The sequence below is a fragment of the Prunus dulcis genome, unplaced genomic scaffold, assembly GCF_902201215.1.
Source record: "Prunus dulcis unplaced genomic scaffold, ALMONDv2, whole genome shotgun sequence".
NCBI lineage: Eukaryota > Viridiplantae > Streptophyta > Magnoliopsida > Rosales > Rosaceae > Prunus > Prunus dulcis.
The window spans coordinates 3,454-19,498 of NW_023010270.1; the positions used below are offsets into that span (position 1 = coordinate 3,454).

A 16,045-nucleotide genomic window follows, 5' to 3' on the forward strand; every position below is an offset into this window, starting at 1 on the left:
TTTTGTTCTTGAACCTACCTCAAAAAATGACTGGAAGTGGCCGGAATCTCATCCCGAAATCCAGCCAAATTTTGGGTTACAAATCAAGTTGCCTACAGTAGAAATTGATCAAATCCTACCCAACCATCAGCTAGAACACATCGAAAGGATGGAAAAACATAACAAATTCGAAGAAAATGGTGGCCAGAGGTGTCTGAATGAGCTCCATGAAATTCCGTCAAAAACTATCCAAACCGCCCTGTTTCATGGCGGTTTCCGGGGACCACGATGGCGGATCGAGGTTGAAATGGGCTGGCACTGGAAGAGGGAAGTGTATTGCTTCTAACGGGACTGGTCTTCCTTCGATTAGTGGCCAGAGTTGAGAGATATCACCTTTGGAAGTCAGCTGGTCGAGCTGCCAAACTGCAGAAAATCTGGGTTTTTAAAAAACTGAACTTCGAATTATTTACGGTTATGCCACTGAACTTCTTTTAATCGTCATTTCTTCGTTACAATCCCGATTCGAGTCCATTGCGTGTCTACGGACTCATTTTAACGTGCTCTACATACTGGTCCAATTGAAATTTCTAAATTCCTTCCCAAACTTAAAATGATCTTTTTGCCCTTTCTGAATATGAAATAATATTTTAATTTCTCAAAAACCTTAATTAATTCACATCCTTTTATTTTAATGTTTATTTAAATTTATTCCTCATTTAAATTTATTCTTACTTTAATTATTTTAACACTTTTTCGGACCGAGATGTAACAATTTTACCAAAGTCTCCTAGGCCAACAAGTCACCATTTTCTCTAATAATTTATTATAGGGGCAAAATTATCTTTTCTCATAATAAATTAACAACAAAAATTAATTTTGGATCGGGTTGTTACAGACCGGTAGTTTGGGCAGAGCGACCGATCGTTTTGACATAGTGGCTCTGGTTGTGAAGCTATAAAGGGGGGTGACCGGCGACACATATTCGTTGGGATAGGTCTATCCCATCAAAGTTTGCCGGCATAAGTCTATCCCATTAAAGTTCGTTGGGCTAGATTTATCCTGACAAAATTTGCCGAGACATGTCTAGTGTAGGTTCGGTTAAGCCATACTAACCCAAGACTAAGAGAAAAACTTAAATCATAAAGCCCTAGGTCAAGTTATGTGATTAGCCAAGCCTAATTGAATCCTAAGTGCCCTGCAGTAGATTTATAGCTAGAGTTTAAGGCTTTCATTAATTTGTATTTGTTAAGTAATTTTTATGAAATTAATTGAAATATTTAAATACTAATTCTTCACTAGATAGTATAGCCGCGCAACTAAACTATAATATTTTAACGGTATAGCCGTGCGGCAATACTCCATAAATATAATATTTGAACAGTATAGGGCTATTTCTAGCATTTCATAGAAGAATTTGTAAAAGATTTATGTAATGGCCCCCAAACTAAGTTATTCACACTCTTGGTCCCTCTAAAAATTGTTTTCTAGCTTCACCCTCCCTTTTTTTAAAAAAAAAAAAAAATTATGAAAGATTTCATTAATTTGATAAACTTGGAGTATTATCCAATAACAATGAATTAATTAAGTCATGGAGGCTCTTCCTCAAACCAAAAGATTCTTGATCTAACAACAAGGCATGCCTACCAAGGGACTGAGCCACCTTATTACATTCTATGGAGCTATATCGCCATCTCACCTGAGAGAAAGAATGTGTGAGGCACTTAGCTTCTTTAAAAAGGTGACCTTCCACACATGCAAATCCTCCCCATCTTTCTCAAGAGCAGTAATAATATATTGTGCATCCTCTTCCACTTCAATAGTCCCAACAAAATTTCGGCGGGAAAGATCTATCGATTGTTTTTTATATGAGACAGAATAATATCAGGCGGTGTTATTGCCAAATTCACAAGGGAAGTTTTTAGTGATGAAAATTGGGACCAAACAGTCAACGATGGTATAAGAGGGCTCTAAATCCGGTTGGCATTGATGAAAATTGTGTTGTGTATTCATTTATCTTGGACAAAGGAGACAACATGTAGCACAAAAGCAAAGTAGAACACAGCAATTTATGTATAGAGAACATTAATTAGTACTTTCTACTTCTTGGATAAAGGAAGAGCTGCCAAGGACGATGTAGCACAACCAAGAGCCTTTGTCACGCCAGTAATTGTGGGCTTGACATTAGAACACATAGATGTAAGAGGGCCTTTGTCTCCACCGTAGGTGAGATCAATGTCAGTCAGCTCCACATTCTCACATGGTATGCCCGTGGTACATACAAGCTTGACTGCAAGTGGAGTGAAAGATGAGCCCTTAATGTTCTTGAAGCTGACATTGCTGATCTTAACTTTTGACGGAGGCTTTTGTTCACACTGAGTATATGGGCAGTACAATTGGTCTATGAGGATAGGGTTACTGACATTAACCATGATAATATCCTCATAGTGTATACCCGAGGCAATGCTAGGCGAAGGAGAATCTGGAAATGTTTTGATTCTCACACCGTTCTCCGTATTAGCCAGGGTGCAGTTCTTAACTATGATCCCGGTCACATCCTTTTCTTCCTTATATTTTCCAAGGCTTCCAATGCTTATTCCATGGCCTGGCCCACAAGTAACATCAGTCACTGTGATTTCATGGGAGTCATCACCAATAGAAATACAGTCATCCCCAGTTCCAATCTTTGAATGAGTAATGTTGATAGCAGTCGAAGCCCCGATATGGATTCCATCTGTGTTTCTGCTCTCGTCAGGTGCTGTGATGGTAAGCTGTTGAAATGTAGTATGGTTGCACCGAAAAACATGCATGTGGAAAAATTTGCTGTTAAGTGAAGTTATGTCCTGAACTTTGGAATTTGTGAGGAATTCGAACCGCAGATTAACGGGAAGAGGTTTGCAATTTTTGTTTTTGTGGCAGTCATTTTGATTCCAAGAAAGTGCTCCTTGGCCATCAAAAGTCCCACCACCTGATAAGGTGAGCATGTCAATGTACTGAAAACCAACCCAAGTATCCGGTCTTGTGAGTTGGCCAGCGTCTACTGGAGCCTGCAATGTGCCTTGAACTTGCATCTCAATGGGAGCCTTACAGGGGCCTCTGAAAGTTGCTTCTTTTAACTTGTATGTCCCGCTCGGAACAACAACTTTACTCGCGGATGGCGATGCACATGCATCACTCCAAGCCTTGGCCAAGGCCGTACTGACATCAGAGCCAGGCTTTGCACCGTATGTTGCACTCGTCACGTCAAACACACTAGCATGAGCTTTAGGTGTAGATGCTAACAATAAGCACAAAAGCATTGCCAAGAAACTTAATTTCATAGCCATCTTGATTTTCCTTCCACTTTGTTATTTTATTCTCTGTTTTTTTTTTTAACTCTGGAAGGATGATGCAACTCCATTTTGAGTTGAGGCCAATTTATAGTCCGATTGGGAAGGCTCAACACCATCAAACTATCCAACCAATCACTAACTATTTTTATACACAGTTGCATGTTGTTTTTATAATTAGTAAGCTGTTTAGCCTTGAGAATATTCATCACCAAATCTCTATCTAGAACGTGCTAAGCTGTTTGTAGTATTGCTGTCCTCCTCCACACCCCCCCAATATATGTATATTCCAAACAAGGAGGACCAAAACCATGCATGCACACCTGGATATAGTTAACAAGATCAACAGGAAAAGACCATGCCTACACTATTGGCGCATCTATGTATATACTTTTTCTAATATACTCCAACTAGAAAGTGCCTCATCTTAACAACTTTAATTCATCTACTTAGCTTAAATAATCCATTTGCACCATTGTGGTGGTTAGTTCATCTATTTTTTACCATACTCTTTTTATTTTTCTTATAATCCATAGGTTTTGCTTGCTATTCACCGGTGACATTGATCTCACCTACAATGGAAACAAAGGCCCTTTTACCTCTCAATGTTAATGTCAAGCCCACCATTACTTGTGTGACAAAAGCCCTTGCCTGTGCTACCTATGCTGGGTTAAAGAAATGGAATGTACTAAAGAGAAATTGTTGTGTTCTTTGATTTTTTTTATTTTATTTTGTGGTGCTTGTAAAAGTCTTTTTTCTTCGCTCAGATACCTTCACATGTTCTGAGCTATAAAATTCTAATATATTTAATATTTGCAAATAAATTGCTTGTGTTAAAACATACATTCAATAATTCATCATTGTCTAGATAATGCATCAGTTTCTACTCTATATACTTTTCTTGGCCTACAACCAGTTCGATGCCAACAAGAGGGCATTCTTTCTTCCCATGCTTGGCCAATTGAAGCTGGGATTAGTATGCTAGCTTGATTTTGATCCTTCCACTATATTAATTGAAGATTATCAGACAAACTAATTTATTCTCTCATTCGGACGGTTTGCACGTTATTATCCTGCGGGCGCTATTGTAAATAAGGAGTACATTTTTAAAATAAATTAATATTTAAAGAGTGGCTATACTTGTTATTTATACGAATATTTTTTATTTTTAAAGTATAGCCGTCCGGCTATACTATTTAAATATTCGAATGTATGTCAAGCGTATAGCCGACCGGCTATACTGCATAAAAGTGCGTTCTTTTTTGTAATTAAGTAATATCTTACCATTTTAAAATTACTTTAATTTTTAGGTATTTAGTGAATAATTAGTATTGAAATATTTTACTAATTTCAATATTTACTTCATAAATTGTAATTAATTATTTTAAATTATTTTGTGGACTTTGTTTTTCTATTTTATTTTCTACAAAATTATTTTATTTTGTTTCATATGTTCAAATATTTTAATAGTATAGCCGTGCGATTGTACTATTAAAATATATTAATATTTAAAGAGTATAGCCATGCGGCTATACTTGTTAAACATATTCGAGTTTTAAGAGTATAGCCGCACGACGATACTATTAAAATATTCAGATATATTGAAATATTCGAACATATTAAACTAAATAAACTAATTTTGTACAAAATAAAATTAAAACAAAAGTCCACAAAACAATTTAAAATAATTAATTACAATTTACTAAGTAATTTTTGAAATTAGTAAAAAAATTTAAATACCAATTGTTCACTAAATTTATAATAATTAAAGCAATTAAAAAAGGCTAAGATATTTCATATTTACAAAAAAGAAGGCGCTGGTATTGTGCCTTTTTGGTTGGCAACCGGCCCATGTCTTCTCACAACTTGTGATTTATCTCAATGGGTGTGTCAGCATGCTTACATCCAAGCATTCTTGTGTTAGTGTGTAGATCCATCATATACTTCCCTTGAGACAAAAATGTACCAGTTTCTGACCTTGCTAGTTCAATTCCGTGGAAGTCTGTAAGAGTACCTAAATCCTTCATCTCAAATTACTGAGACAAATACTTTTGTAGCTTATGTTGCTCTCTTGTGTCGTTCCCAGTTACAACAATGTCATCCACATAAACAATTAATGCAGTGATATTTCCTTCATCACACTTCAAGAACACGGTGTCATCTAAATTACTTTGAGTGTATCCAAAATTCTTCATGGACTTAGTAAATGTGCCAAACCATGCATTCGGAGATTGTTTTAACCCATATAATGACTTTATGCGCTTGCAAACTTGATTTTTCTTTTCAGGAGCTAAATTACATCCTAGTGGTAAATCCATGTATATCTCTTCTACCAAGTCTCTGTGTAAGAAGGCATTCTTAACATTGAACTGATGTAGTGGCCAATCTAGATTTGTCGCTAGAGACAGTAGGACTCTAATAGTGTCAATCTTGGCTATTGTGGCAAAGTTCTCTAGATAGCCCATCCTATATCTAGGTTTGTACCCCTTGGCCATTATTCTAACTTTATATCTTTCAATGGATCCATCTGCTTTGAGTTTCATAGTGTAGATCAACCTGCATCTCACAGTCTCCTTTCCATAAGGTAAAGGCACGAGCTCTCATGTGGCAATCTTCTAGAGAGCTTGCATGTAACACTCCGTCCCAAAAATCACTGTTCAATTGATTATCTAATTTTGGATTTATAATTTTGCCCTTGGGGGTAGTGTTACTGTGTTCACTTTTTGATCTGCAAGGATTTTATGGATTTTGAGTGTCACCATTTTGTAGAGCTCGCTCTCACAAGTTCGTAGACACGTAGTAGGCTCAAATCAAAGTTATAACGAAGAAGTTGTGGTCAACGGAAGTGCAGTGGCACAAACATAAATTTTTCAAAGTTGGGTTTTAAAATACCCAGTCAGCCTCTCTCTCTCTCTCTCTCTCTCTCTCTCTCTCTCTCTCTCTCTACGCACGCTACTTTCTCTCTTTGCACGAGTGGCAGCAAATTTTCTATGGCGATGTTGTCGCTATCTGGTGTCCGATTCGAACAAAATTGGTTGCAAAAGTTTCGTATTGATGTCCTCTATCTTACCCACATTTTCCCAGCTCAAAAACCCAAGGAAATTAAACAGGAACGACTAGAAGTTCAAGTATTTTTGAAGTTTTCAATGCCGTTTTCGGTGATCCCGGTGGCGGTTTTCATCAATCCAGGTATGAATCTTCATCCCATCCACGTGCTCTAGTTGTGTATACTGGTATCTTGGATCAATTTTGAGGTTTTACATGTCGTTCAAAATACCCATTTTAGCCGACGATTTCGGCTTCAATTCGGCTAGTTCCGACTAGTTTTTGGCTGTGGTCCAAGAACAAAACTTGATCCCCTAGTAAGTCTGAATCTGTTGGCATAGGTATTCGCAGGTGGTTTGAAGATTTTCAGTCGTTGGAAAATCTTTTAAAAAACCCAAGCGCTGCCCGTGGTGGGTGGCACCCCATAGAGTTCTAAATTGTTACCCTTGTCGTCCTGAGCATGACTGTATGCTTGGATTTGGATTTGATTATCATTTGATAGTCGAGCAGATATTGCACCTATTATGCGATATCTGGGTTCAATAGGTTTGAACCGTTCAATCGATCCCATTTTCTAATGCGTTGTTCCTCGTACTTCTAGGATTTGTGTTTGAACTGGTCGATCGAGAATGGGAGTCCCGAATACACCTAATCAATGATTCTAAGGTTAAGTAAACTGGTGGACCGTTCAATCGATTTTAACATACTATTGAAATCAATGAATGATGTCTATATTTTATTGATTTATCTATTCATTTTTGTGTTTATTGAATCTCTGTCGTTTTTTGTAAAAGAAGTGGGTCTCTCATGCTGATTAGGCTGCTTCCCTTTTTTTAAAAGCCCAAGATTGTTCATTTTATCATGGGTTTGACAAATTCTATGCTGGGCTGGCTGGCAGAATTCCGAGAAAATAGTCTGGGCTTTCTCTATTTTGAGCTGCTCTTTAGCTTCTTTTAGACATCGAGCCCAGGCTGTGCTCATGTCTATGGGCTGCATAAATAAGCTGGGCTTGCAGAATTTAGGCCCAAACAGACGTCAACAAGGGGGAGTCTCCTACTAAAGTCTCAAAGTAGATGAAGACTTTTTCTTCTTTGTAGCCTTGTAGCTTTACTTTTCTTTAAGTATTGGTCTCGGTTGACTGCTTTATTTGTTATGCTGAACTTAGGTCTGTTTGCCGCTTTACTATGAAAATTTTAGTTAATGCTTTAACTAAAATTTGGGTTAAGTTTGTTGATTGCTTGAGTAGCATGATGGTGAATGTGGGTCTGTTGTCCGCTTGGTTGGGCAACTATAGTTGGAGCCATGAGTTGTCTCTTAGGTGGTTATGCTGACCTCTTGGTTAGGTTACTATAGCCGGAGCCATGAGTTGTCTCTTAGGTGGGTCTGCTGATCGCTTGGTTGGGCAACTATAGCTAGAGGTTGACCACTTGGTTGGGAAACTATAGTCGGAGTCGTGAGTTGTCTCTTTTGTGGTCTACTAACCGCTTGGTTAGGCAACTATAACTAGAGCCATAAGTTTTCTCTTAGTTGGATCTGTTGACCGCTTGGTTGGTCAACTATAGCTGGAGCTGTGAGTTGTCTCTTACTTGAGGGACTAGAAGCTTGACTGACCTCCTTCATGGATTCCTAATATGCAAAGTCGCAACTTGTACATACTTAGTGGGAATAGAAGATCAACCGGAGTTAAAATTCTGTTATCCTCATGAAGTGTGTTTCACATCATTAAATTAGATTTCCAAGATGCAAATCAGACATCATAGATATATTTGTTAACGACATCTTATGCACGTCATAGATCTGTAATTTCTTTCCCCAAATACCACCCCTTCCTAATTTTTTAACAACTACCACATATAAATACATCTTTATTGTGAACTGATTGTACCCATATCAGTTTTTCAGAAATTGGCTTCTCTCTCTAACTCTTTTGGCTCTATCTCTTTGGCCGTCTCTCTCCCTCGTGTACCTCTCTCTCTTCGACGCAATCGTCTTTCTCCCTCAGCGGTGGCTGTTCATCCAAGCGTAACTCGACCGTTGACATCCAAGAGGTACTGTTCATATACCTTTTCTTTGAAATTTGGGGTTTTTGTAAATTTGGTTTAGGGTTTTAGTGTTTAGGGTTTGCTTAGAAATTGTGTTTGGGTTTATGGGTTTCTATGAACTGGGTAATAACTCACACCCACTCTCACTCGCTCGCAGGCACTGTTTACAGAAATCAAACTCTTCATTTTGTCACAGAACGTTTGGGCTTTGTTCACCGTTGTCTGGGTAAGTCTCAACTATCTATACTGTTTGATGAGATTTTAAGCTCTGGGCTCTGTGATTTCTACAATAATTAATTCCACAATATTCTGATTTTACTTGTTCAAATCAAAGCAAAGGAAGGGACGTTGTTTATGGATGGGTAATTGTCAAAAACGACTTCTGGAATCTACATGCTTATAATCAAATTTTGCAGATTGTCAATGGTCCACAGTCCACATTTGAGACCGAGAACGCCTCAGTCACCACTGCCATCACTCTCCATCATTCATTAGCTTGTTTCTTCAGAAGACAAATCATTCTCTCAAGCTCTTTTCAGAATTCGATCATTTGGTCAGTTGATTAAGTTCTCTTATTAAAATTTATTTGAAGTCTTATACATAATTTTTGCTCTAATTTTTCGTTTTGAATTATTCGTTAAAGTTTATTTATTTATTCATTTATAATTTTAGAATTGATGAGATATCTGGTTTGGACTTCAGATTACCCTAATTTATTGTTCTTTATTGTGATTGGGATTTTAGATAAGGATTGGGTGATGTGTTTTTGTTTTGGGTCATTTGATATGGTTTTGAGATTGGTTTCATATCTATGATTTTGGTTAGTGTTAAAGTAAATAAATGGGTATTTCATTCCTAGCGTTTTTCTGGAGGTACACCATTGTATCATGCTTATTTTCTCTTCTGATGATATGGTTCTATAATGTATTTGTTTGGTCAGGCTGGTTTGATGAGTGCATGAGCTGTGCTGAAAAGTGGCAAAAAAAACTTAAAATGCCACAATTTTGCAGAGCAAAATGTGTTTTTAGATATAAAAAATGCTCGTTTGAATACAATAGTGGGGTAATAGGCTCTTTGAATACAATGATATAATAATAGGCTCTTGATAAGTGCTGAGTTTGTTTTGTTTTGTTTTGTTTTAAAAATATGTGAGCTTAATTATGAATTTGAATGCAATATTTTTGAACAATTGATTTATAATAGAAAAACATGCATACATTCTGAACAACGACTATTTGATCATAGGATATTGGTATTGCTAGCAGCTAGTTATTAGTATTTGTGTCCAAGAAGACCCCATTGTGAGCACAACTTTGACAGAGTGGTTATAGAGATAAGAGGTGCTAAGAAATTAGATATTCTGATTTGTTCAATTACATTGCACCATCTTATTATAGTTACAGCTAACCTCAACTAGCTCACTGAGCAGTTGTAACTGATAAAACAGTTATAACCAGCACTATTTATTTGGATATGACAATTTTCTAACTGGCTTTGAGTCGTTGAATTAGTAGGTCAGTTGTAAATAGCTGGGGTTTTGTTTATGCTCTGTATTTTTGTTTATTTTTCACTTAATATCCTATAATAGGCTGTTGATAAGTGCTGATTGTTTATTGCTTGTTATTGTCTAGATTGCAATGGACTGAAATTATTTTTATAATATTGGCATGCAGGGAAATATGGTTTCTCCAATTAAGTTGATGATTGCAGAGGAAGAAAAGTTCCAAGGAAAAGCATTGTCCCTATCCCATACAAAGACTGCAATCAGTACGATAAAGGAGAAATTCAGTGAGCAACAGCTACGAAGGTTTGAAGAGAGTTGTTTTGGTCATCTCCTACTGATTGAGGACCTGAAGTGGACTTCGCCAATTGTCCACGGCTTGTTGCTGAGGAAGGCTGATCCGAAGACAGTTTCCCAAGTGAACGGGATCAAATTCATCGTTGGCAATAAGGTGATCCAATTCACGGCGCAGCAATTTTGCATCGTGACAGGGCTAAGGTTTGGAAACCTTCCCTTTATTCCGATTCCCACTAATGAGAACTGCTCATTGAAAAGGAAGTACTTTGGCAACGATAAAACTGTCAACCTTTTGGAATTAGAAAAAGCCTTCCTCGACTGCGCTGATGCGGACGATGTATTGAAGCTCGGATTTGTATACTTTGCTGTGTTTGTGCTGTTGGGCAGTGAAAAACATGTCCACATTGACATGCGATATTTGAAGTTGGCGAAAGACCTTGAAGAGTTTGGGAAGTATCCATGGGATGCTGTGTGTTATGCCAAGACAAATGCGTCACTTCTGAGGGCACTTTGTGTAGATTAGCAGCGAGTGAAAGTGCCCAAAAAAGCTGCGAAAACAAAAAAAATCTGAAAAGAAAGCAAAGACAACGGAAACTAGGAGACCAAGAGAGTACCACCTCAAAGGTTTTTCCTTTGCACTTCAGGTAAGCAAATTTCCATTCATGTTTAAGTTAAATTTCATTTGTTTACAGTGACTGACGTTTTCTTCCTCAAACCAGATTTGGGCTTATGAGGTATTTCCAGCGTTGGCTGCACTACATTTGGTGGTGCACGAAGATAATGCGTACATCCCTCGTTTACTACATTGGAGGAGCAATAGTTCGCCGCGTTTTTATGAGCTAATGAGCCAAGTATTCGAGAACCATGAGGTTAGTTCAGTTTTTAATGATAATGTTAGGCATATGAAAATATAATATAATAAGTTTACTGATATGTATATTGTATGTGTAAATTGCAGGTTGATGTGCAACTTCTCCGGCCATCTGTAATCGACAAGCAGCAGCCGTATTGGACTTGGGGTGACAGTGTTGACGACACTGAAGAACTTGTTGAGTTGTTTGGTGATGACGCTGAACAAAAAACCAGCACTTATGCCTCTGTAGAAGAAAAAGATGAGGACATTGACGAAACTGCAAGCCTTCTGTCGTCTTCTAAGGCAAGCATTACCTTTTTTCCACTGAGTTACGCACTTGCATTATAACTGCTGTATTTGGGATATAATCTGGAAATATTGTAACACTTGCATTATAACTAAAAGCAGGGTAAACTCGCGTCCACTGAGTTACGCACTTTGAAGCATGACTTTCAAAGGACAAAGGATGATTTGGCCAAAGTAGCCAGTTCTAATCGAGCGCTTCGCAACAGAGTGCGTGAGTTGGAAGAAATGGTACGGAAGGAGTCATTGAAACGTGAAAGAGAGTTCGCAAAAAATAATAAGTGGGTGTAGGATTTCGGCAACACCCTCGCTTCCATGGAACACTATTTTAAGCTGGAGATAGAGCAGCTGAAAAAATGAAATGGTGGGTTGAATGAAGGAGGGGAAGGACATGAGGACCTCGGTAGTCCTCATATGAATGAAGGAGGCGACAATGACTTGTCGCCATTACATGACTATGTTAGTCCGCCCACAAAACCGGCAGCAATGGAAACAAAAGTCCCCGATGATGGAACCGAACCCTCTGCAGCCATGGTCGTCGAAGAGGCAGAAATGGCTGCTTCAGTTCCTCACTTACAAGTGCATGAAGCAGCTAAGCAGGCACAATCCGAGAAGTTGCCTACCCCGAAAGATGTGGCCGGGTGTGACGAAATCTGCCAAAGACTGCTGTTTTTGTTAGAAGATTGGAAAATAACTGAGAGTATGCCATCGGTAGGTCCGATGAATCCTCCAAGTATGCCCAAAGTTAGTATGGCTGGTGATGAAGAAGGTAGTTTGAGTGTTGAAAAAAAAACAAGTGGAAGGTAAAGGGTGCAGACAGAAGCGCCCGGCCCAAACATTGTTGAGTCCATTTACTGATCCTTTGAAGAAGAAGAGGACGATGAGTGTGTCGGATGCGACTGCAACCCAGCCATGTTTTGATCCATCAAAACCCCTGCCCATTGAAGATGTGAAGGCAGTAATAGAGTTTTGCATTGCCTGGAAAAACGATATCAGGTTAGGATTTCTTACCTTCGAAATCCAATCTTCATCCTATTCTAGTATGTAGTCATATAGTAATGAGAAAATGTAGAGTTTGCTTTAATATACATGTGCATATTTGTCATCAACAAACTCAGAATTATGAGAGGAGTACAAAAGTGACCGTTGCAAGTTTGCCTTTTGTAGTGCGGAGGTGCAACTGGAATCATTTTCAGTGGGTGCTGATTTTTTCTACAAACTGTTCGATGAAACGGAATGGATCAGCTCAAGGGTAATAATACACAAATATCTACTTTATTACGATCATTCAATTGTTTTCTCACCTTTTTTAAGTGTACAGTTGTATGAAATTGTGTTGATATTATATACGTCAACTTTCAGCACCTGGACATGGCAACCTTTCTCATCCGGAAAAAGGCAACTCTCTCATCCGTTGGTATTTGGAACTCACTGGACAACGGCACATCATTGCTTGTAGGTAAACATGTTACCATGTTACATTCACTGCTTCATTTGCTTTCGGTTGTCATTCTGTAATATGCCTTCATTTCAATGTGTGCAGCAATTTCTAGAGCCGTTCAAAGCGACTGCCAAGAAACGTGGATCGAAGAAGGCAGCTGCTTCAAACACCATTGACCTTCCGCCCAGCAAGCTGAACAATATACATCACTATGTGCGTGGTACGTGGCAACACGGGTATGGCCAAGCTTGGACAAAAGTCCAGAAGGTCTATTTTCCATATAATCTTCAAGGGTCCCACTAGGTTGCAATCGAAATTGATTTCGTCAGACATACTGCAACTGTGTATGACTCCTATGTTGCTTTTACCAAATGTTCAAAGCTGGTTACACTTCTGCACCCTATTAGCGATACGCTGGCACGAGTGCTGTACGATATGCACTTTTATGAAGATTCTGAGGTTGAAGAGGTTAAGCAAAAGGGGCTGACGATGTCGATGTTTACGCCATTCTCAGTGTGCAGCATTGCAGATGTGCCACAACAACGAGATGGGTAAGCTTTGTGAATTTAGTGCAGTTTATCCAAATTTTACATAACTGCAGTTCTAATTTCCCAACTTATTGGCCTCACAGTACGTCTTGCGGAATCTTGACCGTCAAATTCATCGAGCATCTCAGTGCTGGGATTTCGGTAGATAAAGTTTACCCTTTGAAGATCAAATATTACCGACTGAAGCTTGCAATTGAGGGTTTAAGGGGGGAGGCATATTTATGAGGTAAATGTCTTAATGTCCGTGAATTCACCTCACTTTGGACTTATGACTTGGGAATTCACTTTGCTCATTACTTATGTCAGGAACTCCTTTATATGAAGATGCAGACATAGATGCTTTACTGGGGGTACTTTATATGGTCATCCTGCCTTTTTGCTAGAGCTAGTTGGTTTAGTTATTATTGTGAGGTGTAATATTGTACAGTCTAGAAGCAGTGGCTAATTGCCTTACATGGCACACACACTGTTTCAATTTTGAAGGTTAACTATTTTGTACACCTCCATATATAAATATAGTTGCTATTTATGGATGCTTTTGTAGCCATTGTTCACATTTTGTCTCTGTGGTTTTGGGAATCTGTTACTGGACTTATTGAAGCATACAATTTTGTTAACATTTCTCCATTTAGTTTTGACTTAGTTCGTTTTAAATAATTTCGGCAGCAATTCTACTTTTCTGCTTAGCTGGAGTAGGTACCAATCATCCTCTTTCATCTTGCATACTGGATTAGTTTCCTTGTGTATTTAGCTATATTCGATCTGAGTGATTGTTCTCTTTGTACAGGGTATACTAGCACCATCCTGCGTAAGAATGGTAAATTATCTGAATTGATCGGTGAACTTCAGGTACCATTTTCATGATTTTTACTCTGCTTTGCTAGTGGAACTCGCAGAACATTTGTATTTGGTGTTATTTTTGTATGAGTTTTTAATTTTGTAATGCATTTGGTAAACTAGGGTTTTGATCAGTTAGATAGTTTATTTATTTAGGAGCTTGTGTCTTGTTGCTAAAAAAATTGATGGATTTGTGTTTATTTCTGTTTTGTTTGCAGCCTTTGTTCAATGGAACAGGAGAACAATCAGAAGGTGACTTTTATGCGATCGCATCACAGGTATTGGAAAAACTGCTATAAATTTAGTGTCGAAGGATGCTTTATCGTGTTCAATTTTTGTTTTTTCTAATGGATATCAATTTTCCTGTGTTACTTTCTTTTAGGTGCACCGACTGGCAGCTGAGGTCCGGCAACTTGGCTCGTCACGACAGATAACCGTCCTGAAGGGGAATGACAGCCAAATTGGTATCTTACTTTCTCTTATGTGTTCAAATGAATTCTTAGCATGCTTTGTGCCTTTTCCTCTTGCTTATAACCACTAAATTAATGCATGGTCCTGCCCTTACTTTTTGGTTAAGTTCTAAAACTTCTATTCCTTACACGTATGTATTTCATAATGCAATAGAAACATTTTATAATTGGTTATCTGTTTTCATTGATTTTTTTAATAGGTTTGACATCACTAATAATGCCAGCAGCTACCTTGGGGGCATTGGGTTATGGTTACATGTGGTGGAAGGTATCCAGATGATATATGTATGTTTATATTATTTCATCCATTGGTTCTGTGAGTTGTTGTCTTCTTTAAGCAAATCTAATATTTCCTCTTCACAAATGGTTAGGGTCTAAAATTCTCAGATCTTATGTATGTGACAAAGCGTAGTATGACTGCTGCTATTTTAAACTTGCATACACATCTGGAGAGCGTGACAGAGGCTATTGCTGTAAGTTTCTTTTCGGCTGTCTATGCCAAAAAAAAAATATATATATATATATATATCCTGTTTTGTTTGAGTTTCTGTTTATGGGACCATGTTTGTTCCCAACATCAAATAGATTTACAGCACTCATCAATATTACTTATAGAATTTGTTTAAACAATTGAAATGACCGTATTAAACATTCTTATGCTGGACAGAACACAAAGAAGCACCTGACAAAGAGAGTCCAGAATTTGGACGATAAATTGCTGGAGCAGAAAGAGATCTCAAAGTCGATTCTGGAGAATGTATGTCATTTTCTGCATATTATGAGCTTTTAGTTCTTCATTCATAAATGCAAATTAAAAAACTTCTAGTTTGATGAGGCTTAAGCAAAAACTTCTGACATTATCAATATGGAACTAATAGGATGAATGTCACAGCTGGTTAGGTATCCACTATCCATATGTGATGTGCCATGCCTTTAAAAGTATGCAATTTAGTATTTTAAAATCCTGCATTTCAATTGAATGTAAATGGAGTCTTGTAGCATACGAAATATATTTTCGGCATCATCTCTAAATTTTGTTACAAATTGTGAAACAGGTTGGTGATACGAAAGGAAGTATTGAGGAACTTTACGTTACCGTGACTGAGTTGCAAAGTGCGCTTACTGATTTGGTGAGTTCTGCTTCAACATGTATTGGTGTAGGCCAAATTTGGTATTTTTGGGAATTCCTAGAGTTTTACATTACATGCGCTCTCTCAGTTTTTTACTTTCCCCTTATTTACTAATTTTCCTTTACATCACTCTCTCTGAGACAAATTTTTGTTTGAATTTGTAGCAACTTATCTTACTTTTCCATTTTGCAGGATTACAAGCTAGGTTCCTTTTCAGGAAAGCAGGTAAAACAGCTTTATTTTTGTTCGAATAGAGAAGCCATAATTAATTGA

The 16,045-nt window shown here is 37.8% G+C and overlaps 2 protein-coding genes across 2 annotated transcripts; one reads left to right on the forward strand and one right to left on the reverse strand.

Annotated features, from left to right (window-relative positions):
• Window positions 1-2,075: 2,075 nt before the first annotated feature.
• LOC117613330 (exopolygalacturonase-like) lies at window positions 2,076-3,343 on the reverse strand. Its single transcript, XM_034341943.1, has one exon. It carries the CDS (start codon window positions 3,300-3,302, stop codon window positions 2,076-2,078), a length of 1,227 nt encoding a protein of 408 aa, XP_034197834.1. The 5' UTR covers window positions 3,303-3,343.
• Window positions 3,344-14,533: 11,190 nt separating this feature from the next.
• LOC117613331 lies at window positions 14,534-16,045 on the forward strand. Its single transcript, XM_034341944.1, has 6 exons — window positions 14,534-14,636; window positions 14,843-14,910; window positions 15,014-15,115; window positions 15,310-15,399; window positions 15,698-15,772; window positions 15,965-16,045. The coding sequence occupies exons 2-6, from the start codon at window positions 14,860-14,862 to the stop codon at window positions 16,043-16,045; spliced, it is 399 nt and encodes a 132-aa protein (XP_034197835.1). The 5' UTR covers window positions 14,534-14,636; window positions 14,843-14,859.

Coding starts and splice junctions, on each gene's coding strand:
- LOC117613330 (XM_034341943.1), bottom strand. CDS start 3,302: ATGGCTATGAAATTAAGTTTCTTGGCAATGCTTTTGTGCTTATTGTTA.
- LOC117613331 (XM_034341944.1), top strand. CDS start 14,860: ATGCCAGCAGCTACCTTGGGGGCATTGGGTTATGGTTACATGTGGTGG. Junction 15,400..15,697: donor CAAAGTCGATTCTGGAGAAT/GTATGTCATTTT, acceptor ATTGTGAAACAG/GTTGGTGATACGAAAGGAAG. Junction 15,773..15,964: donor AAAGTGCGCTTACTGATTTG/GTGAGTTCTGCT, acceptor TCCATTTTGCAG/GATTACAAGCTAGGTTCCTT.